Raw genomic sequence first — 27,380 nt, 5'->3', positions numbered from 1 at the left:
GCTGGATTTTCCTCGGCGAGGTGTTTAGTTTTCTCTTGAGCACAGCAGTCAAAACGCGAGGAGTTAGGAGGCTGGAAAGCGCGAAGTACTGCTGGAGATACTCTTGAGCAGTACTTATTGTGCGTGTTATAGTAGCTTTATGTAGTACGGTGCTTCAACGTAACTTAAAACCGTTGCGTAAATTAGGCACGTAAATATCTATTCCATAATAGGAAAGAATATTTGTTCGCATGTGTATTTCAAGCTAGCACTTTCAGGTACGGAATTACTAAATGTATAATCTGTGAATAAATAAATGTAACATTTATGCAATAAGGATATTATCTGGATACTTCTAGATAATATCCTTACAGCATAAATAAAATATTTTATCCGAAATTACATTCTCGAAGTTGATATGAGTATATCGGACACAGTGATGCAGTTGCGATATTCATAATGATGAAAGAAATTTAAAGTCTTGTTCATGCTCGTATATTCTTTGTCTGGTAAGATAGGATTCTAAATTTTTCTTTATCGCGATCGTTGTTAGCTATCATCAACATGGTTTAGTCCTGCTCTCTGAGGAGTTTTATTTTCCAGCAATTCTTCCATATTCACATGTAAAACATTTTCCACATTCACATTTAAAATTTACCATCCTTAGTCTCTCTCTCTCTGCAACTTCTCCCTTCCATTTGTCTATCTGTCAGTTTTTATGAAGCTGATGCATTAATGAGCTGAAATTCGGCGTAGAAAACTTTTCATTTGATCGAGATTCGGGTTCGAATGCTTGAAAATTCGCCACCGGGCATAATGACGTTTTAGGAAACAGAAGGGGTAGTAATGAGAGAGACCGGTTCCCTGTACTCTGGAGTGCATGAATTCCACACCCCATAGGGCGTCTTGTTGTGCAGAGTAAGCTACCTATATCTTACTTAACAGTTTGACCTTTGAGTTGTAGATTGTGACTATCAGGAAATATATATTTACCTATCTCGAAAGTGTTCTGGACCAAAATGGTCTAAGTAGTCGTAGGGACTTAAGAAGAATAATTGAGTTAGGCAAAGAGACTTTCACAAGAAGGAGGGGTGTGATGACAGGGACGTTGAGTAAGAATGTTAAAAAAACACTTCAAAATTTTCATAGGAAGCGTGGTTTTGCTCGGTGCAGAACCATGGCCGTTGAAGCAAGATGATAGGCGTTGATTTGAGGCTTTTGAAATATGGACGTGGTGAAGGATGGAAAAGGTGAAATGGGCAGAAAGGAAAACAAATGGGGAAGTGCTAGGCATTGTGATTTTTGGGAGAAATCCAAAGGAGGCAGGAAAGAAGGATGCAGAGCATTTCGCTTGGTAATGAGGTGTTGAAGAATGCGATAGAATGAAGAACGGGAGATCAGCGAGGAAGGGGTAGGAATGGGATAGGCATGTTTGAGTTAATGTAGGGGGAATGGAAGTATGCTGGATTGAAGAGGGATTTATTGTAGTGTGAGATGACTAGTTGTGTTTTTTGTGGGAGAAACAAGGGAATTATCGTTCTATCGCTGCGTAGGCTATTTCCATCCAAGACCTACCTTAACCAGTAGAATTCCATTAATTATAATAATAATAATTTAATCAGTAGGTTTTAATGTGCAATCGAATTTCTGCATGCCAAAGTTCATCTGGAATAGAAGTTATCTCAAGTTATGAAATATTAAGTTTGGGAAGATATATTTGGATCTGGCCATTATAATTAATAATGCGATATAGTCCATAATGTCTCGGGCACCTCTTGTTGATTATATTTTATTATTATTATCCTAAAGGGTTACCACAAACTATATTTAAAACTTAATTTAATATATTAACCATGGTTTCAACACAGCTTGTCGTTATCAGTGTGGAAATGATTATTATACCTTGTTTTAAACCATGGTCGGTGTATTAAATAATGAATGTATCTTGAGTCATTCCTTTATTACAATAGAAATTAAACCAGAGATATGTGGTTTAGTAATTTTTTAAATATTACGAAGTTTTAGGTAAGGCAGAATAAAAAGCTAGTTCTTGCATAAAACAAACGGTCATGTACTGTCGTGTCACCAAAAATATTCTGCATGTTAAATCAAGTGACTTATTGGAAAAAACAAGGCGAAGTTCTGTTCGTCGACGAGACTAAAAGAGACAGCAATTATGCATGAGACTATGAATAAAATTAGCTATAAATTAGTTATTTAAATCGGAGGTGAAGTTTAAACTAAACTTATCCAATTTCATGCTTTTAAAGAATCGGTCAAGAGTGTTTGCTCCCATCATTTATTGAAATTACCATGCTGAAATGGAACTTTAATTCGACTTAAGCGGTTTTCGGGTGGAGGAAACGTTTTTCGAATGAGGAAAAAATTGGATTCATCGGCATCGAATTGCAGGATAAATTCAATCGGAAGATAGGTCCACTAGGGCCATCCAGTTTTCCGCATCCAATGCATGCTCCTCTACACCCCGACATCTCTTCTTTCTTACGCCCCTTTTAATTGGCCTACGAGTATTTATTCCTTGACTTTAATCGTGGGAACTCCCCCTTCCATCCATAGGAAACCAATTGCATCTAGAGAAAGAAGTAAACAACTTCAAAATTGGTGCCAGAAATTTAAGTAGCAAGTTAGGATGCAATTCTAAATTGCTCCACAACCTCCACCCGAAAGTCTCCGTGTAAGGTTGAACGTGATGAGCCGTGGAACATGAGATGAATACGGTCGAGATATCTAAAATTATGCATCTGTAAAGGAGAATAGGTAACGACTATGCGAAAGGCATAGCATCTGGATGCCTCAAACATTTCACTCGAAATTACATCCGTGGATTAGAAATTATCGGACGGAGCGATGCAGCAGCCAGTCTGACGACATCTAGGAAATACATATATAACGACTGGAGCTGATACAGATCTTCAACAGAGCAAGCTTATATTATTATATTCGAATAATTTCACGGTTAAGTAATCGAAGCCCAGGAAAACAACAGTTAATGATGTACGATTCGATTTTCGCTTCCATGATTAGGGAAACTATACGAGGTCTGTCCAATAAATACGCGAACTGAGGCCATAAAAACTTTATTTTGCAAAATTTAGTCCATATCAGTTTTGTCCCCTTCAAAGTACTCTCCATTCGTTGCTATGCTATATATTCCATCTTCTTTTCCACTGTTTAAAGCACCCTTAGAAGTCCTCGGCAGTTAGGTTTTTTATTTTGCTCCTCGTTTCTGGCTTTATTGTGTCCACATCTCCCCAGTGATGTCCCCTCATCACAGTTTTGCATTTTGGGAATAGAAAAAAGTCGCAGGGGGCGATATCTGGTGAATAAGGAGGACGATCATGGATGATGATTGAATTATTTGCCAGAAACTGGCGAACGATCAATGCTGAATGTGCAAGTGCATTGCCATGGTGAAGGATCCATCCATCATGTTCGTTTAAATAGTGTGCACTGTTGATATTCCAAAATTCAGTTCATCACCTATCATTCGGGCAGTTTTTCGACGATCGGTAAGGGCAAGGGTCCGCACACGATCAATGTTGTCATCAACACAGGTGGTTGAAGGTCTTCCCGGCCTTGCATCATCCGTGGCGTCTTGTCGGCCATCTTTAAAACGCTTAATCCACTTGAATACACGAATGTTTTCTTCAGAGCATTATCACCGTAAACAGCTGTCAACATTGTATTAATTTCTTGATAACTTTTACCGCACTTCACAAAAAAACTTGATGTTGATTCGTTGCTCCGTGATTTCGTCAATTTCCATTTTCTCCAAACAGTAAAGATAAGGACAACGGAAACTAACATTACTGGAACCATACACGCTGCTCGACGATCCGCCCAGAGCCACAGACGGCTCATTAGGTCAAAGAGAACTAGCGCCGCAGGTGGGCGGGACTATAGTCCGCGTCATGGCCGCCAGATTGCACCAGTTCGCGCATTTATTGCACAGACCACTTACTACCAATGCGAAGCGGAAAACGAATGGTTGAGAGCCGATGTGTATTATTCACCACAGGGGGCATTACACCGTCATCGATTTCTCGGTTCGGAGTTAGCGTTATACGATAAAGGGAAGAGTGGAGGGCTGCTTGTCAATCAGTCTTCGGGATGAAATACCAATGATAGTTTAGGACTAGAAGTTAAATTATATAATTAGATTATTGTTCCACCCCCCCCCTATAATTAGATTATTGTTCGAATGTGCGTAGATCAAGCGCATGGAGGAAAGACGTAAAGAAAATACGAGTGAAAACTTTTGAAATGGAGCGTAGTTTTGTATGGCTCGGGAACTTTTTCCGGTGAGGCAAGAGGAGGATAAGCATAATTTGGAGGCCTTTGAGATGTGGATGTGCAGAAAAATGGAAAAAAATTAATAGGACGGAAAGGAGAACAAACGATGAAGTTCTGGGAATGGTAGGGGGAAGAAAGACTGTTATTTAGAGAAATTCGAAGAAGCCAGCAGTGGATGCAGAAGATACTGAGAGGCGAGGGGCGATGCTGAGGACGGTAATTGAGGCAAGAATGCTGGGAAATTGAGGAGGAGGGGCGAAAGGAATGGGTATTTTTGATGGAGGGAAGGAAGATAGACAGTGAGCAGAGTTAAGGAAAAAGTTATTGTGATATGAAGTATGGGGTTTAGGGATATTTTGTGTTACGCAATGTAGGAATTAGGGATTCCGTAGTGCGTAGTGCTGAAGCTCATCAAAAATCAAACCTAACCCGGTAGAACGTTGCTTATTATTCGTCGCGAATCTCTCAAGAAGTGAAAGGGATGATTGGCTTCCACTTAGCATTTAGTGCGAGCATCACTCTCAGCACATTTTTTAATTATTTGCAGCCTTTACTTCAAGTTACAAAAATACCACCGTGTTTGTATGTATTCAATATTTACGTCGGTTTTTTCCCGGTGTAAGGAGACCTTTAGATTTTGTACGCCATTTAAATTCGACCGCGAGATGATCATGTCTCATTCTATACCGTGATAAGTCAAGGAATAACCGTTATTAGGAGTACACATTCCCAGCGGAATATTCTGAAAGCTTATTTCCGTTTGTCGTTAAGGAAAAAATATTTCAATACTATGTTTACTCAATTTTTTTTAGCTATACGACGGAGTATTTGTTTTCTTCCATGTGTCGTAAAATATTTCATCAAATCCAATGTGACCTTCCAGATATATTGTGTCAACAAATGAGACGTGAGCATACCGTTACCGCGAACATTATTTTCGGTGGATGTTTAGGAAATGTTTGAGACAAAATTGTAATATGAAGTGAAATGCCATGCTCCCTTTATTTATCCAATTTAGTCGAAAAACTCCGCAGTCGTGTAAAAAATTGACATGAAATGATCAAGTGTTTCTGTCAACATTATTTTCCTAAGAGGACAAGTTTAGTCATATGTCCGATCCTCCGTCTTTGCTAAATACAGGAGAGTAGGCGGAGAAAGGAAACAAAATTTGCTAATCATCAACCCAGTCCACGTTTATATCCCAAATCATTCAAATCAGCACGGTTAGTTGGAAATTCTTGACCAGAGATATCGTATTCGTTCCCATAGTCAATTTGATGGCCTGTATTATTAATTCACGTTTTCGTAATCAAAAATATGAATTCAGGCAAGCAACTGCAGGGTGTTTACCGCAACGAATTGGTCAATTCTCTGGACGCGGGTGTAAAATAATTCATTCGTGCCTTGGGCTTTGACGTAAATCGGGTCACCACATTCTGTTTCACGCGGTTATCGTCACGTGTAAATGATTTCTGGTTTACAATAATTGAAGTAATTCTCAAAACAGAAATATTTTATCCTTCCAAACAAATCCGTAGATACGGCTTTGGTGGAGATGAAAGCTGAATAAATTAGTTTAGTAGTAGAAAATATGAAATTCCGTGTTTTGAATCGTTAAGTGTATACGGGATCCGCAATGAATTTTAACGACGTGAATATTTAATTTCAAGAATTTTTTAAAAATCCAAGGCGATCTTTTTTTTCCTCTGGTGAAATCGCAAGTGGAAAACATTTACATTATGGGATTTATAATCCTCGTAATTTTTCAGCTTTAAAAATTTGGTCATGCCCTCCTGCCTTATAGCTGGATCTGCATCGTTAAACGCTGGTAAAACAAAAATAACTGTGATCTCGACCGTAGAGATCTAGTCAGCATGGAATCGGACTCTTTATTCGAAACTGACTCTTTTTCCCGCCACAGCTTGCAAGATCGCCAGCGATACCTCCCATTTTGGGAAAGGATGGTGAGAAGGGAAGACAAGTGATACCGCGAAGCACAATCTTAAGTCGGCATCTACTTGATGGTACACCCTCTGGTTCTGGAATCGAAACCAAATTGGTCATGAAAGCCGACCATTTCTTAGCATAAGCCGTGTGCAGCTTTAGTGTCGGGGAGGAAGCAGTGTCTATTTAATTTTCTCTTGAATTTTGTGACCATCTGGTCTGTTGGATTGGTTTAAAAACGATTCTTGCCTCACTAAAAGGTAGACATGAGTGGAGAATATTCTTTAAACAGCAGTTGATGAATGTTTTCATCTTCGTATATCTATCCTAAAAGTTTCTATGCTAGTGGCCAAATTCACTCATGTGTCCTGCCTGGAGCCCTTACGTATTTATGAATTAGAAGTGATAAGAGGACGGCCATCCCAGAAAGCTTAAGACAACGTTGACATGCGTGATGATGGCGAGAACTAAGAAAAAATGTTGCAAATCTCTTCCGCGACTCGTCGCTTGAAAGTTTACCTCTTCCTCCTGCTACCTGCAAATAACATAGTCCGTTTGGCGCAGAGGATAGCGCGTTGGACTTCTAATCCAAAGGTCGTGGGTTCGATCCCCACAACGGATGAAAATTTTGCCGGTCCCACCGCTGCTGGTGCAGGTTTAACGTTCTTGCCTGTCAATCCGGAGTTCTGCCCTGGGTTCGATTCCCGTCTTGGTGGATTTTCATCTACCTAGGGCATTATAGCTATGTTTTTAGGCCTTGGAGGAAGAAAGAGCTGTACGTGTATACTGTCAATCTCGCCCCGATAAAGACTTTTACTCAAATTTCCAAAAAAATAAATAATTCATGGTTCGTCACTGCGATGCTGGCCTTTTATCCTTTTAATTTATTCATTTGTCCTTGCTCTAAGACGAACCTTTCATCGCCTATTTTTCGTAATTCAATCCCGGCCTTCCTTTGTCATACTTCCCCCCTCATGTTTTTTTCACTTGTGGTCTTCAGTAGGCTATCGTTCCTCAGGATGTGTGTGCAATTAGTTAACCCTTTCTTTTTGTTGATGTGTCCTCCATAGGCTTCTCTCTTCACCCACAATTGTTACTCTTGTCAGTTTATTATACTCATTTACATCATTCTTTTCTGGCAACGAATTCACGTCGCTTCTAAATCTTCTTTTCTTTGCCTCTGCTATCGTCGATGTCTCACTGCCGTCGAAAATTAAAACTTTTAAGTTTTTGGTGAATCGCTTCCTAATGTATATGCTAATAATAATGACAGTTAGCACTCGTTTCTCCTGCTAGAACGTCCTCTTCGCCATTTTCATTCCGCTCAACATCCCACTCATGCTTATCACATCGCAGATGACCTTGCTCCCCATATAGCACAATCTTTCCGCTCGTTCCAGCGTATCTCTTGCTATTTTTTTCCTTCTTCGACTGCAAGACCGTTAACTTAGTTTTTGCTCCTTTTTATCGTAATATTGAGATTTTTAATTGAAAAATTTAAAAACCAGCATAAAATTTTATTCCACCTTGAGTTCAGGAGGAGTGGCCAAAATGTTCTGTGAGGGAAAGAAGAGTCGGAACATTACAATTGATGCGGCAGAACTTTCCATTACGATTTTATTCATTCAGAAATCGTATATTTTCATACGATTCCAATTTTCTTCAATCGAGAGTTTTATCTGATTTTTATTTTAATCTTTCTTATTCCCCTTCTGTGAAGTAATACTTTGATGCGGCCCTATTTAGTAATCAGAGATATTGTAGTTACTTACCCCTCCCCTCCTAGATACGTCAGAAAGGAGTGAAAATGTAGACATTTCAGATTTCACCCTGTTTGTCATGCCAATACGTTCGATTGGAAAGTGACAAAGCTGTTCTAATCAACAAAACTGTTTGTGATGTATCAGTTGAAAGTCGTAATACAGCCGATATGGCAACAGTCCACCATTCTCCTCGAGAATTCTGCGTTTGACTAGTCCATATTTCTAGAGTCCCGGTTGATGTCTAATGAATAGTTCTCTGGTGAGTTCCGGTTGACAGAGGCTTCATGAGCGCATCACTGGGCTTTGGTCTGTGCCGGAATTAAAGGTTATCTTAAAGAAAAGCCTACTGGAAAATATGATGAAAAAATATTGAGTGACTCGTTTTGAAAATTGGCTCATGATATCTCTTTTGAGGAAGAGAGTTTTCATTTCTATTTTAAATACAAAATAAAACCCTGAATTTGAGCCTGCGGTTGGGGGACACTTTGCAGCAAATTGATCATAGCGTCCTGGATGTGTATACATCAGATTTTTTTAAAAACGGAGATAGTTTTTACTTTTTAAAAAATTTGGATAATGATAAAGAGGTAATTTAAAGATGCCATCAAGGTCAAAATGATTTAAGCCCTTCAGTGTTTCAGATTTCTCAAATGCTAGGTTAGGTCGCAACATGTAGCGCAAGTTACCGAAAGAATGTTTGCCGTTCATTTATGTTTTTATTATAATAAGTCGTTATTCCAAATAAAACAACGGGTAGTAGTTGAAACATGCGTTTATAGTTTCCAAACGAGATAGAGTTTTCTGAATTCGGGAAGGATTTCCTATCAAGAAAGCGTATTGAGAAAAATTTAGAAGCTGATTTTCGTTCCGTAGTGTTTATAGCGCTTCCATTGTTTAATTTCCGAGTGAATCAATTGTAGTGATTTCTTCGAATCAATTCTTTCCTTTGTATCACCAGTCCAAAAATACCTCTTCGTCCCACGGAGAGAGAAAGCGTGTGGGGTGGAGAGAGGGAGTAGATGGCAGCATTAAATCCCCGTGTATGATTTATGGATATAATTTCAAAATGTACTGATAAACATCTATTGATTTTTGTCATTTGTAGTTCGGAAGAGTTATGAAGATAAATTGCCGATATATCTTATAAACATGAATCATTTGAAACACGAATTCGGAGCTTTTAATAAAACTCTATTTAAAAACTGAATTATTTTGCCCGGTAGTCATCGAAAGTCTAATCAATTCTCTGATTAATAACTTTACAATGGAGAATTTTTCATATATACCTGTGTGTGTGTATATATATATATATATATATATATATATATATATATATAAATAATACGCGTGCAGGGCAAGGCCATTATTTTTAAATAATATTTATCATCGCCTCCATTGTATCGAATTTTTTATGTAGGTATTGTGAAGCTATTTCGAGAAAAAGAAAGATACTACAGATTTATTGCTTTATGAATGTTTTATTCCCGAAACATTCATTTATAACGTGCAGATCTACGAAAAAATACGTTATAATATATCGATTGTTCTTTTCTGCATGTATTACGGCTGATATATCACTCCCTTGGTCGTATTGATTTCGATATTTCATATTAAGCGATAACTACGCACAAGAGATGGCTCGTATTGTAATCTACTCGGTAGGTCTACTTTTACTCATATCATATCCATGTCTATTCAAGTTCACTATCAATCGCCGGCGAGGTGGATATGTGGAAGGAGTTATCCATCGTCCTTGTCGCCACCGAAGTGATTTCTGTTATTTGGAGCATTTTTTTCTGATCGGACTAGAGAGCATTTAGGCCCCAAACTCATTTCATGGCCGAAAAGTTCCATCGCAATCGCATTCTCAGTGGTCTAATTAGTTAGTTGTTTAACTTCACGGTTATGAAGTGCTATACAAATAATAATTAAATTAAAAATTGACTTTGATTTTATAATACTTGATCAATAAACAGATGTATGTAATTTTCTGATAATGCGGTGTCATCATACGTAAGTAATTGCTCTTATCGCAATCACACAATTTCTCGAAAGTTCTCCAGTTTGTAGTCGATAGGATCAGTAGCCTATCATAGCGATCTCAGAGCGGAGATCCAAAAGTTAAGATATTTAAGAATCAATGCTAAAGAAAAGCTGGAGTGCTCACGACGTCATCCGAAGCGGCAACAATAACGTTGTCGAACAGTAACAACGTCATGTAGCATATGGTAATTGACGCTGGAAACTCCAGCAAGTATTTAGTACTTAAATATTTGATGATAATGTAGTATTAATACAGCCGTTTCCCTCATTCTTCACGCCACCTGAGTCTTTTATAAATGTCTTCCTCATTTGTCTGCGGAGCATGCCTTCCTTCAACCCTCAGCCCCATGTTCTCTTCGGCCGCCCTTTTATTCTGCCTGAGGGTTCCCAAGACCATATACTATTTTAAGGGCCACCTTTCCTCATTCATTCATCCTTCGTAGATGTCCATACGAAGGCAATCTCCTTCATTTTATCCTGTCTAGTACATAACATACCCAGGCTAATACACCCTTTCTCTAATTATTTCATTTGGAACATGCCGAAACTCTACAGATTATTCTCATTGCATCCATCTCTTGTTTTCGCAGTTGAATTTCCAGATTTTAAGTTAATCAACATAATTCATACTTCCGAGTTTTATAGTACGATTCCCTCTATGAAGGAGTTTTTTCATTCATTTCTTTGTCTGGGTTTTTATTCCTTTGCCCCACAAAATTCCATTAAGTTGTTGCATGGCCTTACGGACGTAGGTTGATTCGATGGTTTTTAGTTCTCTTGACAACTTGACTATATGCCAATGACGGACCGCAGGTATTTGAACCCTTAACATATTTACTTATATTCTTCGTACAGTTACCGAGTCATGTAATAAGAGTCACCAGCTTGTGCTAAAATCAGTTACTTTTTACTTTTATGATGGTAGAGTGCTTCGATTTCACTCGTAATTATTACGAGTTTTAACGAATGGAGGGATGAACATTATTACTAAGCCCTGTGTTAGCGACAAAGTGGTCGATCAATTTGATAAATAACTAATCATTTTCGTTAAGTGAACGAGAGTCGTTACTTTTGGAATAAAATGAACTTTTTATGTTTGCAATTAAAAACCGCCGCACAAAACATGCCCGTGTTGCGTGACTATGTAGGATTCGCTCCCTATCTCTCTGTCCTTGTTATTACCTTTTTTACTTCGAGCTAGCCAGTAAAATATTAATAAGTGTGGTCTGTTCTACGTTTCGCCGTGGTACCACCGAGGTAGCGCTACTATCGCAGCATGGCCTTCGATTTACTTTATTTTTAGAATATAATTTCTATTTCAAAATAGAAATATGTGTGAAGTAAACATTATGTGTCTCTAAATACTGAATAACTGGGGGTGAATTTTTTTACATGAACCTTTACCAACCTTAAAAGAATTTTCTAAAAGTTTCAGGTTTTAGTTTAGCCACCGTAGCTAAAAGAAACACCTGACCGTGGCTTTGAAGGCCTGGACAAAATTCACTTTCCAAGTTCAGTTACTTTGTTGTTCGATTCGAGAAAAGTCGATCACCTGCGAGATAACTCCTGCTAAATATTGCGAGATAACCCTCCTCTCCTACCTATAATCCTCTACCTCGTACTAAGATGTACAACGAGCGAAATTCACTGTCAGGATTGGAAATAAAGTAACATGTTTATATTAATTTATTTATCGGCATTAATGCGGATAATGAGTAATATGCAATATTTACTAATTTAAAAGACAGTGCAGAGTTTATTAGGAAATAGACAACCTCTGGGAGTAGCTCAACAACTAACTTTAATCTTGCATACTTGGAGTGGAATTAACTCCTGCCACATCCCCTAGCGGTGATCGTCACGTTCCCACGTAGACGTAGATGTGTAATGTTTTCCATCTCACGGAAATGAATAATTAGCCTCTTATTATTGGTTTAAATTTAAACTTTGATTCCTCCTCCTAGCGGTCACCCGCATGGTATCGCTTGAACTTGAATTAGTGGTCACTGTAAGGAGATTCCGTCGCATAAAATTTTTCCATATACCGTGGCGAAGTGGAGCCGACATTTAATTTTTACGGCTCATGCCTGGTGTGGAATTAACTCCTGCCACATCTATAAGTGGTGCTCTTCAGGATAGCATATTGACGTAGTTGAGTGGTGGCTGTAGGGAGGATTCGTCGTGTATATTAATTGTTTTCATCCCCCGGAGCGAGGGAGAAGCCCACATTTAATTTGGCCGGTGTGGGCCTGGTGTGGAATTAACCCCTGCCATATCCCTTGGCAGTGGCACGAAGGGGTCACGTAGATGAAGTTGACGAGTACATAGGCTGCCGGAGGGAGGGTCCATCGTTCGTATAAATTTTTTCCACCCCCTCCCCCGGAGAGTAGAGGGACCCCTCTTTCCTCGCTCCCCTCTTTTACGCCCCACTTTTCCCGCCTCCCCTCGGAAGAAACATCTTGCGTCCTCGACCTCCCATCCACCCCCTCCTCCATCCCCGACCGACCGTCCGTCCCTCCAGTGGGAGAGACTCGTCCAGGAGCGGAGGAGACATTCCGACGGCCGGGGACGAGGGCGATGATGTGGTCCCGCTCCCACAAGGAGGCGAGCGGCGCTGAGCCACCGCGGGCGGACTTTTTGCTCGGTCGTGGGGAGCGGATCGAGGGGAGGAGGGAAGACCGTCGAGCGTTCGCGTCGCGCTGGAGCGGATGGGGGGGGGGGTGAGGGAGCGAATGGACGAGAGAGATGTTGGAAAAAAAGGAAGAGAAGAAAGCCATCGACGGGGCAAGGATGGATATGGACCCTCACGCACGCACGCTCGTTTGCCCTTCGCGGCTGGCGCCTCGGCGTGGTTATTTTTTCGATTATGTGGCGGAAATGTCGAACGGCCATCGATGAAATATTCCGGCGGCGAGTTTGGAATTCTCCGGGCCCCCGCTCGGCTGGAGCGAGGCTTCGTCGTTGGGAGGAGGGGTCTCGGAGACATGCGAATATCGGCGACCCCTTTGATGGGATGGAAATGAGAATGATATCGAATGGGGTGCATTTCTTTCGGGTGTGCGACTTCGGCGATACGGTAACCTAAAGGCATAGAGTTGGTGTTCGGAGGGTCCAGGGTTCAAATCCGGGCGATTCCCCCTCGCAATGTACTCCCTTTCCTCGACTGGACGCATGCCGTGCAATTTGGAGAGCCTACCTTCAAAAATCAGCCTCCTAGCCGGGCGTCAATTCCCATCTCAAAGCGCCGAAGTATTCATTGGTTAGTCTACGTTTGTCTAGTAATCAGCGCTTTATCATTAGGAGTTGAATTAATTTCGCATAGCACAAAAATATTACGCGCATCCAGGAACATCTAACAATAAAAGTCTCAATTTCGGCGAAATTGTGGTTGGTTGCATATATCCTAACTTCATCCATATTGTGCTACGTACATGTATAAGGATATCCTTCCCCCACCCGTCTCCACCTTCCCTGTGTAATGAATATTAAGTTAGGTTTTCGGACTGTTATCCAAGGACTATTATATTCTACTTATCGCGAGAACTTTATATGGTCTACTCTACATTATTTCCTTCTTCATTTCTTATTAACTCATACCTACCTTTATTTTACCTAAAAATCCTATTCTCTTACTTCCTCTACCCAACTTAATCAATGTTCTCCCTTCTAGTACGGTCCACAACGTCCCACTGCCCCTCAATATTTTCTTCACCCAATGTTTTTCCTTTTTTCGGCTTTCTTCTATCAACTTAAACTTTTCGCTCACCATTAATAATATCTTGCGCTGGGATAGTTTGAAAGGTTCTCGCAACCACAACCAGATGTCAACGCTAGTGCAACGAGTTAGCCGCTTAGTAATAGGTAATCCTTAATGAATAAACACCTGGCGCATCAGTACTCTGGGGAGAGATCTGTGATGCAGACGCCTCTCTTGTTGTTCCCGTATAGTGTTTTGTGAGGATGGGACAAATTTAGATTCGATCAGTGATTAAATACTTCGTAAAGAAAGGTATGAAAGCAAAGGAAATCCTCACAAGGAAATATCACATTTGAACAGTGGAGTTGGATATGAGAAAATTATCTGCTAGATGCCGCGACTCATGACGCAAGGTCATAGACGCATCAAAATGGAAATTTCCGAACAATGTTTGACCGTTTTAAGAGCAACCAACAAGATTTTCTGCACCGGTTTATGACCACAGATGACACTTGGGTCCACTGCTTAGAGATAAAGCAGGGGGAACAACAAGAAAGCAAAGGCGATACGGTCGGTCAGGAAGGTAGCGGATTTAGTTTTCTGGGATGCAAAAGGGATTCTGCTGATAGAATATCTTCCCACCGCTCAATTCTTTACTCGACAATACCATGTTAACCTCCTGGACCAACTACGGCGAAAGATATACGAATCAAGGTCAGGTTTGGCAAGGAAGAAAGCCATCTTTCTTCGAGATGACTTCCTTCGTTGTCAACACAGAATTCTCGTTGACATGGCAAAAATACGTGAACTAAGATACGAATTGTTGCCACGCATATATCTCCTATAATGACGGATGAGAAAAAGGTTTCGCTTGAACCTAAAGATGACATTTTCATGTTGAAACTGGGTAGTGAAACAGATTTTTTTGTAGAAACGGATATCAAGTTGATTTTGCTCAATTTTAGTGATTCCCTCCGAGTGTCTGCCAGGACTCACCCATCTCACCGGGTGATTTCTCTGGAAACGCCCCCCTGAAACTCGGGTAAGGGGATTTTCCGTGAACTGGGCTGACATTGGGAAAGGAATTTTCTTCCCTGCCCCGACAGTCAAGACCCTTGTCCGATTTAGCACCTTGTGGTCTCTACCATCACCTATCAAACTGATCTTCTGGTTGAAGCACTGAATCCCGTATGTTCCGGGAGTAATTTCCTATATATTTTGCCCGGCTATGAGCTGTAAAGATACGCGCATAATATAGACGTGCTACTGCACGGCGCTTTCATACTCAGCTCTCCAATAACGTTAATAGCTATTTTTCTTAGATGCCCATTCACGTGGAAGAGATGACAAAATAAGCTCAAAGAATACTGGACTGAGGGGTGATAGGGAGTGAGTGGGGGGTGAGTTCCGATTACAAAAGAAGAGTCTTCGTTAGTTTGTCGATAAGCGTCAATTGATCGCACGGACATAAGACACAAAGGCAAGGATAAAGATTCTTCGTAAGATTTTCAAGAAGTAGGAAAATCAATCGGGGTTATTGCGCCTCAGAAACGGGAGCGTCGAAGAAGGTGGCTTTAATGCTATCGGATGATTTCGATTTTTGTTCTTCGAGAAATTAAGTCTGTTGGATTTGGCAGGAGGGAGCAAAAGAAATAAATGGGCTTAATTCGCTGACGGTGAAGGAGGTGACTGTGATTGATAACTTCTTTACACATGCAATAAAGGATTACCTAATGAAAGGAAAAGCGTTAATTTCACTAGGAAAGAATGTGCAGGGAATAGTTTTATCCAAGCAAAAGAAGGAGAGCAGGGAATTTCAGAATTTAGAGGGATGGAAATAAGGAGGCCATTTTGATAATACACTTTGAATTGACACGGCATACCTTTCTTTTTTATCAAATGGTGTCATAAAAAATGAATACTTCAGCAGAAATTGTAAGATCCACCGTTGACGTCTTGATCCGAATTTAAGGGTTGAAATTTCCATTTTGATCAAATGATCCCATTCTAACTGGCTTTAAACGTTAGACGCCCTCGAGAATAGCTGATTACTCCACTTGGAAGTAGTTATACAATGATTCAGGAAAGTATGGGGCGATGCGGAATCGAGCATCTGAAACTCAGACATAATAAATGAAAAAGAAACACTTTGTTCCAATCCACCACTCAGGTACCTGAGGATGACGCCGTAGCGTCGAAACTAGTCGTACCTGTAATAAAGTGGTGGATTGGAACAAAGTGTTTCTTTTTCATTTGTTAAAATGAACTTCCACAAAGTTGAGGCTGAAACTATTGAAATAACTCAGACATAATGCTCGACTGTTCGTTTAATTATGTAATGTAATTATTTAGAAAACCAGGCAGTTGTGCAGAAGCTTTCAAACCGAAATACAGCGATAAATCATTTGATAAATTCAAATATTACCAGTAAAAAAGTTTTTTAGTCAGATGCTGAGGTCATTTAAATGTATTATAATGAAGCATTTTTGTCATGTGCTATGCACTTGTACATATATTTTAAATAGAATTAGAATATTAATTTGCGTTACATGGTTCCTTCATTATTAAAATATTTCTTTTCTATTTATTCAATTTTATTGCAGTTTCTTCATTGGGAAAAAAATCTATTTATAGCCTTTAATTCGTCCAGCATATTTATTGTATATACCTTACGGTACCCATTACGGATCACGAGATTCATTCACAATTATACCCCTAAATGTATTGGAGAGAAATAGTTAATATGGTTACCCGTTGGAAAATGATAATGAAAGATGTATGATGTTATGCTTGGTTCCCTTTATGTTAGTAATATTTTCTCATTTCCATATTTTTTGGTGTGACATCGTCCCTGAAAGAATTGATTTTTTTTTCTTGCTCTTAAAGCAACGCACCTTCCCGATTTGATTTGGATTTGGCATCCGAATGACAATGATGCATTTTAATGGAAATTGGGAGCACCTCGCAAAATATTTATAACGAAAATATCATGCTCTTTCATGTCAATTTTTACTCGATACAAAATGAGTTCGTTGTGCGAATTCACAAAGGGCAAATAAAAAATGAAACGTCAGTTGTGAAACAGTGCCGCAACGGATTATTCATTCAAGTGAGTGAGTTAGTGAACTTAGAACGGCTTTCCGGTCTTGTATATTTGTAGTTACTTAGCTTTATTCTAAGCAATAAAAGAACCATCGTGGGTAATAAAAACTTTCTCCGTCGTAGGGTTATAACTATATTTTCTCTCAATGGAAAATAAATTTGTGGACCCGAATACTCGTCATACATACACCATTAAATATTTTCTCTTTTCCATGCTTCCTTTACGAATTTAATCATTACTCACGTCAAAAGTATATGCCAGTGTTTATGCTGCAGTTTATCGAACAGAAATCTTCGATAAAATATCGTCTACTACATATTGGCGCTAAAGATATCCTTGCCGACTTTCATAAGCAAATATTTTTACCTGTATATTGATGAATGAATGAACAGATTGTATCATAGTCAATTGGAAGAAATAAAATCGGACATTTAATAACATTAAAATTTGGGGACAGAATAAATTATGGACATAAAATTATGCAAAACCAAAAAAATATTCATTCGAATGCGTACATTAACAAAGGCAAAAATGACGATTACTCGAGGCTTAGAATAGGATTAAAAATTCTTCGTTAGGAATCTCCGTATTCGAATTATAAAAGACAGGGACCGCCAGCAACCTGCCTGGAGTGCGGTCTGTTTATTAAATTCTGATTCCCCGTCCCTTTCATTATTCCATTCATGCGCCTTAGGCTTGGTGAATTAATTTGCCTCTCTTTTTGCCAGATGTGGTTCTCTGTCTTGCTGGTATCGATTAACAGAAAGTACCAGAATACGACACAAATTTAAGCTGAGAAAGAAAGACTATTCTGTGATTGGAATAGAGCCTCGAACATTAAAGTTCTAGATAGCTACAGGTGCTACCTAAAATACTGTATGAACTGAAATCAGAAGCGTAGCACATCTAGAGTTAAGACAGCTCCAATCTTAGAAAGAGCACAAAATGAACGTCCCACCTCTTTCTAAGGCGTATTTGACTAAGAAAGTTTAAAGGATAGAGCCAGAAGCTTTTGGAGGTGTGCAATGGAGAACACTGGAGATAATAAGTTGGACAGAGAGGAAGGTTAACGACGAAGTTTTACAAATGATGGGGAAAGAGAGGAAGTCACGGGGTAAAATCAGCAGTGGAGGGGGTGGTGGAGATGGTGAATGGGAGTGGGAAGGCTGTGTTAGAAGGAACAGAGAATATTGTTAGGCAAGTACGGAAGGGATAGGAATAGAATCGGATTTTTGAACAGCACATGGCCCGGTAGAAAATACGTATGGAGAGTTTCAATACGAAATAATACTGTGCAACCGACATTTGAAACGACGAGGGCATATTAATAATCCTCGAAGATACGTAAAAATGTTTGGTGACTCTACCAAATTTAGGTTAAATTGGCAGATTGACTAAAACGACTGGCGAAATCGACCGCATAGTTTGGACGCGACGCCACGAAGGCCACGAAATAGAAATATTCTACGTTATTCATACCAAATTATCATGAAAATGATATAGAGGTAGAAATAATCTTTGAGGAATACCTTTTAATTGAAATTTATTTGTAGTAACCATGATCAGGTTGCAAATTTAACTGGCAAAAAATCCTACGTTACTGAATTTCGAGCGGGTTTCTCAATTCCAATTATGTTTTTATTATTGCTGAGTTTGATGCGCCACTTATACACCACTCGTAACTGTTTCACATAAAGCTAATATATTCTCACATAAAGCTAATAAAAAACATTATAAATCAGAAAACTGCACATATGTCACTGGTCATCGACTGGAACGGTTCCAACATATCGGGCCTCGTATGTATATAGTATGCAATTGAGTGAGTGTTTCATGTCAACTGCGTAACACAAGGTGCAGTATGGAGTCATTTATATTTGAAATGATATTATTGTTACGCTTTACTCAATTCAAGTACAAGAATGTTATATATTTCTCCTCAGAAAACCACTGAGAAACGATAAAAGACGAGAAGATTGCCCTGTTATAGATACGAGTTCCTTTCCATGGTTTGAAGAGATTGTGTTTTCAAGAAAACGCTAAGATTCGCCGAATGTTATTTTTGACGTGCATGAAGATCCAAGGTGGCGTCAAACCAACAAATAAATACATCTCAAGGCGCCGGAATAAACAAAAAATGAATAAAATTTTTGGAAATATACATAAAACAGTGGTAGAAATAGAAAATTAAAATATTCAAGTGGAATTTAGAAATTCGGCATTAAGAAATACGCTGTGGTATGTAGAACACGCACGTGCGCTTATGATTTTCATACCTACACAAGCTAGCCCGCTTGATCTATCTCTCTCCTCACCTTGCCCGTCCGAGGAGACGTCCGTCTGCCCCACCCGCCTCTGGCACTCCTCAAAGAGCCCCGCGTCCAGGTGACGACCATCGCCGCCTCCGACCGGGCAGGCCTTCGACTCCGCGTCGCCCTCCCTCGTCCGAAGAGTAGCTCCCGGTGGTCGGTCCTCCCGCCGCTGCCCCATATCTTCTCTCGCCTCCTCCTCCGCATCTTCCTCCTCCTCCTCCTCTTCCGTCGACCCGCCGCCGGCGGCTTCCGCCTGGAAGAGAAGGCCGTGGGCCAAACCGGGAGCCCCGTGGAGGAGGGCTCTCTGGACCTGTTGGTAGCGCTGGACCGCGAACCCCTGTAGAGGCAGTTCCGTCGACGGCCCACCGTTCTCCCCAAGTCTTCCGCAATAGGACTGGGCACCACCGTACGGGGAGGAACCCGTGCCCGGCGGGGGATAATGCCGTTCTGGAGACGGTCCCCGGGGGTCTTCCCTCCCCGCGCCCTGTTGGTGGCCGTGGTGCAGAACTTGCTGAAACTGCTGCTGGTGCTGTCGGCTCAGCTGTTCCGTCGGGGCGCAAGTCGACACCACGCCCCTCGTCAGCGATTGACCCAGGAGCGGCGGTGGCGGGCTGGGAGAGGGAACCAGGGCTCCCCACTCGTTCGACCCCAAGAAGTGCCCCTGGGCGACTCCCTGAGCGAACGGGTGCATGGGGAAGTGGTGGTGATGGTGCAGTAGATGGCTCCCATTGGGAGAGGGCGGTGTCGGCGGAAAGGTGGTGGGTGCGTAGTAGAAGTCCGCCGGGTGGTGGTGGTGGTGCTGCTGCTGGTGTTGCTGCTGGTGCACGGACGTCGGGAAGGCAGTGTGCATCGGAGAAGAGGCGGATGAGGAGGTGGGTGAGTAGGAGATAGCGGAGGAGGTGGAGGAGGGGGAGACGGACGGTGGGGCCGCAGAGAAATGGTGGGCGAGGATGTGCGTCTGCACGCCGGGGGGACAGACTCCAAAGCAGTCCTCCATGTCGAACCGGAGGTGGTCACTAGGGGGTCGGGAGGCCTCCCGCGGGGGGCTCGTGACCACTCGGCCGGAAGATGGTTGCTCCCACGAGGTCCAAAATCACCTTAAGACCGAGGAACGAGTTACCGTCGCTTCTGTCCTGCGAGGTGGCCTCTCGTATTACTTACTCGTATTGTTGTTGGTAACTTGGAAGGTCTTAGTGGCAAAATGTCAGAGAGTCGGACGGTCGGTTAGGACCGAAGGGAGGGCTCCATCGGATCTCGATTAGAGCTTAGCCTCTGGGGTAATCCTCTGGACCTCTAACGATTTGTGCCGGCGTTGGTTGTTAGACCTTACGAGGACTCAGTATCCCACGGCAGTGCCCGCAGATGTTCACCTCCTACGAGGGGTCATTCCCCGTAAACGGCCGTTCCAGGGAAGTAATTCGCGGGGGAGGGGAAGGTCGGAGTGTATGTGTGCGTGTTAAGGGGTTGCGTCGGAAGATTGCGGCCAGTAGGGACTCGCTGGATCGCCGGCGTCGTTGCGTGCTGTCTCGTCTTCACGTCGCTCCCTTTCTTTCCCTCTCTCCTCTCCGTGAATCCGTGCTCTCTTTTGAGTGTCGGGAGTCATCTGCGTGTCGTGTGTGTGTGTGGCGAGCACGCCTTCGTTGACGAGGGGGGGGTAGGGGTGGGTGCTCGGTTGGAGACGGGGGACGGGAGGGAGGGGACAGTTTCACAGCCAATGGGATGGAGGGGGATGCTGCGGGAAAACAGAGAGCAGCCAGCGAAGGAGAAGAAGAAGAAGGGAAAGAGAGGAAGCAGGAGACGTGTGTGCGTGCGGGGGTGGGAGGAGAGGTGAGTAACAGCTTCGGAATATGAGGAGAGCGAAAGCGGGGGTGAGGGATGAGCGAGCGTAGGTGGGAGTGGGCGGGAGGGGGCCCTCAAGACGTCCCCGTGTTAAGAGCCCTCCTCCACGCAGGGACGGCGTTACGTGCGCCCTTGTCCCTTAAGAGTGAAGAGGCCGAGAGGCGATTGCTTCCGTGGACCCGTGTAGTGAGTAAGTGTGTGTGTGTGGATGACTGCCGCCACTCATGGGTGCCCGTCTCTCTGAGGACACATCGCCTCCATCAACGACTCTGGTGAACTCACGAATGGAGGATACTTGGCACAAGGCCCTGCACTTTTAAGTTCAGGGAAACCTGAAGGAAATGGCACCGAGAATGTTTGCCTTCGCGGGAGAACTGGTTGTCACGAGAAATTCGGCCACGCTAAAGGATGTGTTTGCCGCAGGAGCACTTGATAATCCATTGACATTATTATTTTCCCAAAGATCTGGCGGTAGCAATCGATGGTCGCATCGTAAATTGTCGATGGATCTATTTGGACTATGATCCGGGTCGTGTTGCTCAGAGCTTTAAATCAAGTTACAAGCCCCCTGTAAACTAATATGAGCTTAGTATAACTTAACTAATTCGCATCTAATTTAGTAACTTACTGAATCGCATCTCATGAAACATCGATAGACGGCAATTACTGCAAGAGATTTGTTGCATTGAAAAACCTCATATGACGAACTCAAGTAGAAAACAATGTATCTCTCCAGCAAACTTTTTATTAGGTACCACAAGTTTCGACGAATCGGCGTTCCTCAGGTACCCGAGGATGACGCCGATGCGTCGAAACCAGTGGTACCTGATAAAAAATTTGCTGGAAAGATACATTGTTTTTTACTTCAGTGATAGTGGATTTACGCAAAGTTAAGCCTGAATGCATCAAATATACCTATATGACGACTTATATATTGGCTTTTAGCTATGAGAATAAATTTAAATTTTTATATCAACCTCAAAATAAATGTTTTAGGTAGATATAAATAGAGTAGAGCTATATTTTTATCTGCTGACGGTACGGATGTTTTCGGGGTTATCTAATCGTTGGTATACGTTATTCTAAATAATTATTAGCATGCAGTTGTTTTGTAAGAACTGTAACTCAATTAGGTGAAAAATGCTCACTTTTAACGAAAACGGGAATCAGAATGGCCATTTGTTTTTTCAAGGCCTATAGCAATAAATTAGCATGAAAAAGGTATGAAAAATTCCAATCACAGCGAAGGAATAACGGATGCTGCTCTTATGATGAAATATTAAACGGAATAATAAGATGCATTAAAAGAATGCCAGGAAATGTCATACAGCCCTTCTTCAAAAGTGAACAGGAATATGCAATCCAAATAATTATTTTAAGCGGGTTTCCGTCGTTCACTCATTTCGTCATTCTAAAGTGCTTGAGTGCGAGTTATCACCGAATTTAATTTCGCTTCGCTGAAAAAAATGCAACGAGCGTGTCACTCCGCGCGGTTTTAATCCTTTCATGGCCGGAATTTCGTTTCATCCCTCCCGGTGACTCATGAATAATGGTGAAAGTATAATCAGTGATGTGATCCCGTCGTCTGAAATTCACGAAATTCGCACTGAGTTCTTGATTCTCGTTTATTTTGCCCTCTCAGATGGATCGAATGGCATTACTCGCCTAATTCCCTCCAAGGCTGTCCTATGCGCTTACTGAATACGTCACCTCTAGTTGCTGCCGAGAAAAGGAGAAAAAATATTAAGATAGCCGTGCCCGAACGTGGAAAAAAAACATTGGAAGCGTGAACTCTTAGGGCGGAAAAAATGAATCCGATGAGACTTAGGATCACGTGGTCGGTGTTAGGTCATGCGATTTGCAGCTCGATGAAGAACTCATTTCCGCACCCGTCTCCTCCCTCCGACAGTGAAATGAATCACCCAGCAAAATACTGTTGGACTCCTACACTTCAGAAACATTAAAAAAAAATGTTCTGGAGGTGCCAGAGTCCCCTCTCCCTCCCGTGCACTGAACTTTAAGCTCCTGTTTATAGCCTTAAACGCACAGAGGGGAGCTCGGACTAGTTGCGCATGGTGGAAGAGAGAGAGAGGCGTTTCATTAAATGCGTGTTGGTGGGTACTTATACATAAATACCCCGCTATCCACCAAAAAGGTGTGTGGCAGAGGGTGCAAGCACCAGGGGAGAAGGGTAGATATAAGGGAGGATATGGGAAAGGAAGGGTAATGAAAAAAATATTTATTAAAAATCTATCGAATAACACGCAAATTCCTATATATGCTGGATGAAGACTAAATTCCAAAAATGGGTTAATTCACCAAATAAATTTGTTATACGTAAAGAGGGAATAAGAAAGACCAAAACCATCAATGCGGCATGCCTCCACCATAGTAAATAGGCGTTATTTACGCGGGTAGTAACGAGTTAATGTGTGACTGCTGTGGAGCTCTGATGAGAGTGGGGAAAAAACGAAGACAATTGCACTTAAAGGACAATGTGGATGATGATGATGTTAATATATTTGCGGTATTAATGTTCCAGCATCGAATGTCGATGTAAAATCGAGGTGGTTACGATTAATCGGCGAGGTGAAGATTATCGGGAAATATCTTCATTGCGGGTGTCACAAATAAATGTAAATAATGAAAATAAAAAACAATAATAGATAAATAAAAACGCATTTTATGCAGCTTCGGCGGCGGAGACTAAATCAATGTGTGACAAGTGAGGATGGAGCGAACCCATTACTGTTAAAAGTTCATTTCCCTGTGCCGCCTGAGGTTCTCTTGTGCCAGGAAGAACTGGCACCCAATACGGAACTGGGGTGAAGCTGAGGCCGCCCAGAGTTTTCACTCGGATTCGAACCCGGTCTCTCCGCTTAGTAATCCATCGTACTGGACTGCCACGACGTCCCGAAAACTAAAGCAAGAAACGAATAAATCATGAGAAAATAGAGGAAGTTTGCTAAAAATTTTAAATAGTTTAAGACAGTTCGAAATAAACCTATTTCAGTTTTTTAACTCTAACGTAAATAGTCCATAATTTTTTATATGCTACATTTATTGAGTGTTCCAGTGGAAATGCACTCCGACTAAGTGTTTTCCAGTCATTGTGGAAAATTTTCGAGTTGCCGTAATTAATTAATCGATATATCGGTTTCGAGCCACTGTCTGAAGTTTGGCGCGTAAAATGTCAAGAACGAGAACAGAATTGAAATTTCTTTCGATTGATCGAAAATTCAACCATTATTATTTTCGGTCATCGAAGCTAAGACTGTTTTATTGTCGAGGTGAAAAATACGTCATCATCACGGCTGTCAAATCGGTTGGGAATGTATCGGATGTATCATATTGAGGATGTATCACGAACAGTAACCATTTACTATTAATTTTATTCTCTTTGTTGATGAACTCGACGATTTCAGGGATGGCGTGCCAAGTAACCCAGTTCATCAATGTTTACACCCTCTATGGTGAGTTGATGAAGTTGACACACGTCATTACCACCTCTCAGCCCATCACGTACTATATCTGGATTTATGACCAACGGAACGAATGTACTGAAGCCAACGGTGTCATTGGAGATCACCGAGGACGAGAAAGAAAATTGAGTAGACTTATTTAGAGAAGCTGCTGAGATTGCCGCGTCAATGGCTTTGACGGAGTCACTCACTGGTGCGGAGGCAAATGTGTTTTGCGCTGAAAGAATAATTCGCCTAGATGAGGATTCCAATCTGCATCCCTCAATTTCCGCCCGAGTGCTTTAATTAGCTAAGTTACCGAGGCATCCTCTCCTGTCGTCAATTTCCGACGGAATTTGAAGTATCAAGATATTCTGACTAATTCCCGCATACACACTCAGGAAGTAATCGTAGTTGTCCGTAAGATCGCGCTTACCCAGTCTACGAAGCCTAAGTCAACGTTATTACTGTTATTAAAGAAAAGTTACAAGTCGACCGGTCGGGTGGTAAAATTCCAATCATGTGAAAATAATACATTTGACTTGAAATTTAAATTGCAAATAAAATTGTTGCGTAATAAACCCAATTGAGATTGAGATTTATACTAAATTTTAAAATAAAATTAATGATTTCTATATGGAATTCATGTTGTTTCTCATATAAATCAAACAAATCCATACGATTAAGTAATTTGAAAAGTTAAAGTGAAGAGGATCCTTGGTAGGTTAAGGTGATAGTATTCTTGCCTGATAGTGAGTATGGTGTGTACGCTAGAGGGAAGAAATTTTAGCCTTTCCTGTTTTAAAATGTACTTATTCCAATCAGTAATCATAGGAACCCTTTTTTCAGTGGTAATATTGGGCAATGGTATTTCGCCTTATATAATTATTGACCAATTTATTTCATCATTTGCCCGACTAATTAATTAAGGTTAGGCAACATAACAATTGACATAAGAAATTGATATAAAAGAGCGAAGACAAAAACTACTCGCACGCTTTCATTACGGTTAACAAAAGGATATTTACGGAGGTAGTGAAAATTGTTTTTCTGACTTACATTCAAGTTTTCTCTGTCCGAGTGGTTGATACGCAGAAAGGGTAAAATGTTTTGATAAATTCGTTTAGACCTACGTCGAGTCAAACTTATCCAGCATTATAAATAGCCATTTGGCAAGTTCTGACGGTATTGCATTTCAATTTTTGACAAAATTTTCATTTTATCGATCCTGTCATGTCGTAATTAAGTCAATCAAATGAGGAACATCATTCAAGGATGTCAGTTGTCGAATTGGCTTTTAGCTATAGTGATATAAGTATTATGGCTTAAACAAGTCGTTTATAAGATTAAAATAGAGGCTAATGAACAAGGATATTTTACGAGTCAGCAAAAGTATGAGATAGATACATGCAAGTAGTACATACATACCAAGGAAAGGTCCAGTTCGAAGTGAATTTTTACCATGGACCTTTTATTATTGGCGTTATTAATTATTGCCAGTAGATGTAGCTACTCTTAGGAAAACAGACCAGGTAGCTTAGCAATGAAGAAACTCTTAGTATAATATTAAAAAGTAGTTGCAAGAATGCTACTGACCTTCGCCGATTCATTTTTTTCAAGCCTAGTTTAGTGGAATATGTGTATCATATTATACAAATGTATATATATTATATATATATATATGTATAAATATATTTATACATATGGAAATAGGTACAAGGAAAAGGGATAGGGACATTTATAATAAACGAGCGCAGGGCCTGTGTTCGTCTTTTTTATGTATATATATATACATATATGTATATATATATGTATATATATGTATACATACATATATATATATATATATATATATATATATATATATATATATAAATGTGTGGGTGTGTGTATATATATATAAATATACTCTTACCATATTTTACGTATTCGACAATTATTTTCACTAGAAACACCGGATCTTACAATCCCAGGCCCAGAGAAAAATTCCTTTCATTTTTTTAATTCTCTCGTTTTCCGGCAGTTGATATTTACAAAATAGCATACCTGCAACGTTACCATGCTACATTTGACGCCACGACGATTAACTCGAGTAACAGCTAAATAGTGTTGATTTTTTTAATTTAGAAAAAGCGATCATGAGTTTACTTCTACCAGATTAATGTTCAGTTATTACAAAATGCCTTCATTTAGTTATTTTGTACGGGAAATTCTAAGTCGTTACGCCCCGCATACCGTTTTCTCATAGGAGAAATGTAAAAAAAATCGTGTTTCAGTAACGATGTTTCGAATAATTTTACTTTTAGATCTTTTTCGATACCAAGGGATCCCAAATACGATTCGAAATGAATTATATTCGTTGGAATGGAAATTTCAAAATCTGGTGCAACGCGGTGATGAAATAAACTGGATATTCGCCGGCGTCACTCTGTGTTCCTTCATTTTATGAATGAAATAAACTTAGCGAAGCCCAAAAAAAACTTTTTTTATTTTAATAGCCGTGATATGACCATAACTGGCCAAAGCGTTCGTCCGGAAATCGAGTGACCTAGGTTTGAATCCGACCTATGCGAATGATTTTTTTTCACAGCAAAGTTATCGCATTTTTTGGAAGGTTTTTTCGACACGGGTCATTAAGGCACGAGGCTACAAGGTAACCCGTTCCTCGAAGGGAGGAGCTGTCCCTGTGCATGTCCCTTTTTTGTAATTTAACCAGGAGAGGGTGCGGGGCCAGGGGTTCCCGTTTGCCATTTCCTGTCTGCATAATGTGCTTCGCGTTATTTCCTTTTGCATATATTTTCGTTTTACATGAGAACAGCGAGGACGGAACGGGGCGGCATTGTTCGGCGGGATAATGTACGAATTGGATTTTCGCACGAGTTCACAAACATATTTTGTTTGGGCCAACATTACGCACATGCGTTG

General features: G+C 40.9%; 1 protein-coding gene and 1 non-coding gene across 2 annotated transcripts in view; one reads left to right on the top strand and one right to left on the bottom strand.

The window, feature by feature from the left end:
• LOC139690684 (homeobox protein Hox-A4-like) overlaps positions 1-20,744 on the bottom strand; it is a 48,105-nt gene extending 27,361 nt beyond the window's left edge. The window contains exon 1 of the mRNA XM_071588182.1: positions 19,159-20,744. Coding sequence (XP_071444283.1) covers positions 19,159-20,152 — 994 coding nt within the window. The 5' untranslated portion in view covers positions 20,153-20,744. The remainder of the gene's footprint in view (positions 1-19,158) is intronic.
• On the top strand, positions 6,787-6,859 carry TRNAR-UCU (transfer RNA arginine (anticodon UCU)). Its single transcript has one exon. It is a non-coding gene; the product is annotated as a tRNA-Arg (tRNA).
• Positions 20,745-27,380: the final 6,636 nt, after the last annotated feature.

Source organism: Hetaerina americana, unplaced genomic scaffold (genome assembly GCF_022747635.1).
Source record: "Hetaerina americana unplaced genomic scaffold, ioHetAmer1.1.p SCAF_3, whole genome shotgun sequence".
Lineage (NCBI taxonomy): Eukaryota > Metazoa > Arthropoda > Insecta > Odonata > Calopterygidae > Hetaerina > Hetaerina americana.
The sequence above is the reverse complement of the archived record's forward strand: the minus strand, read 5'-3'. Positions and strand labels throughout refer to the sequence as shown.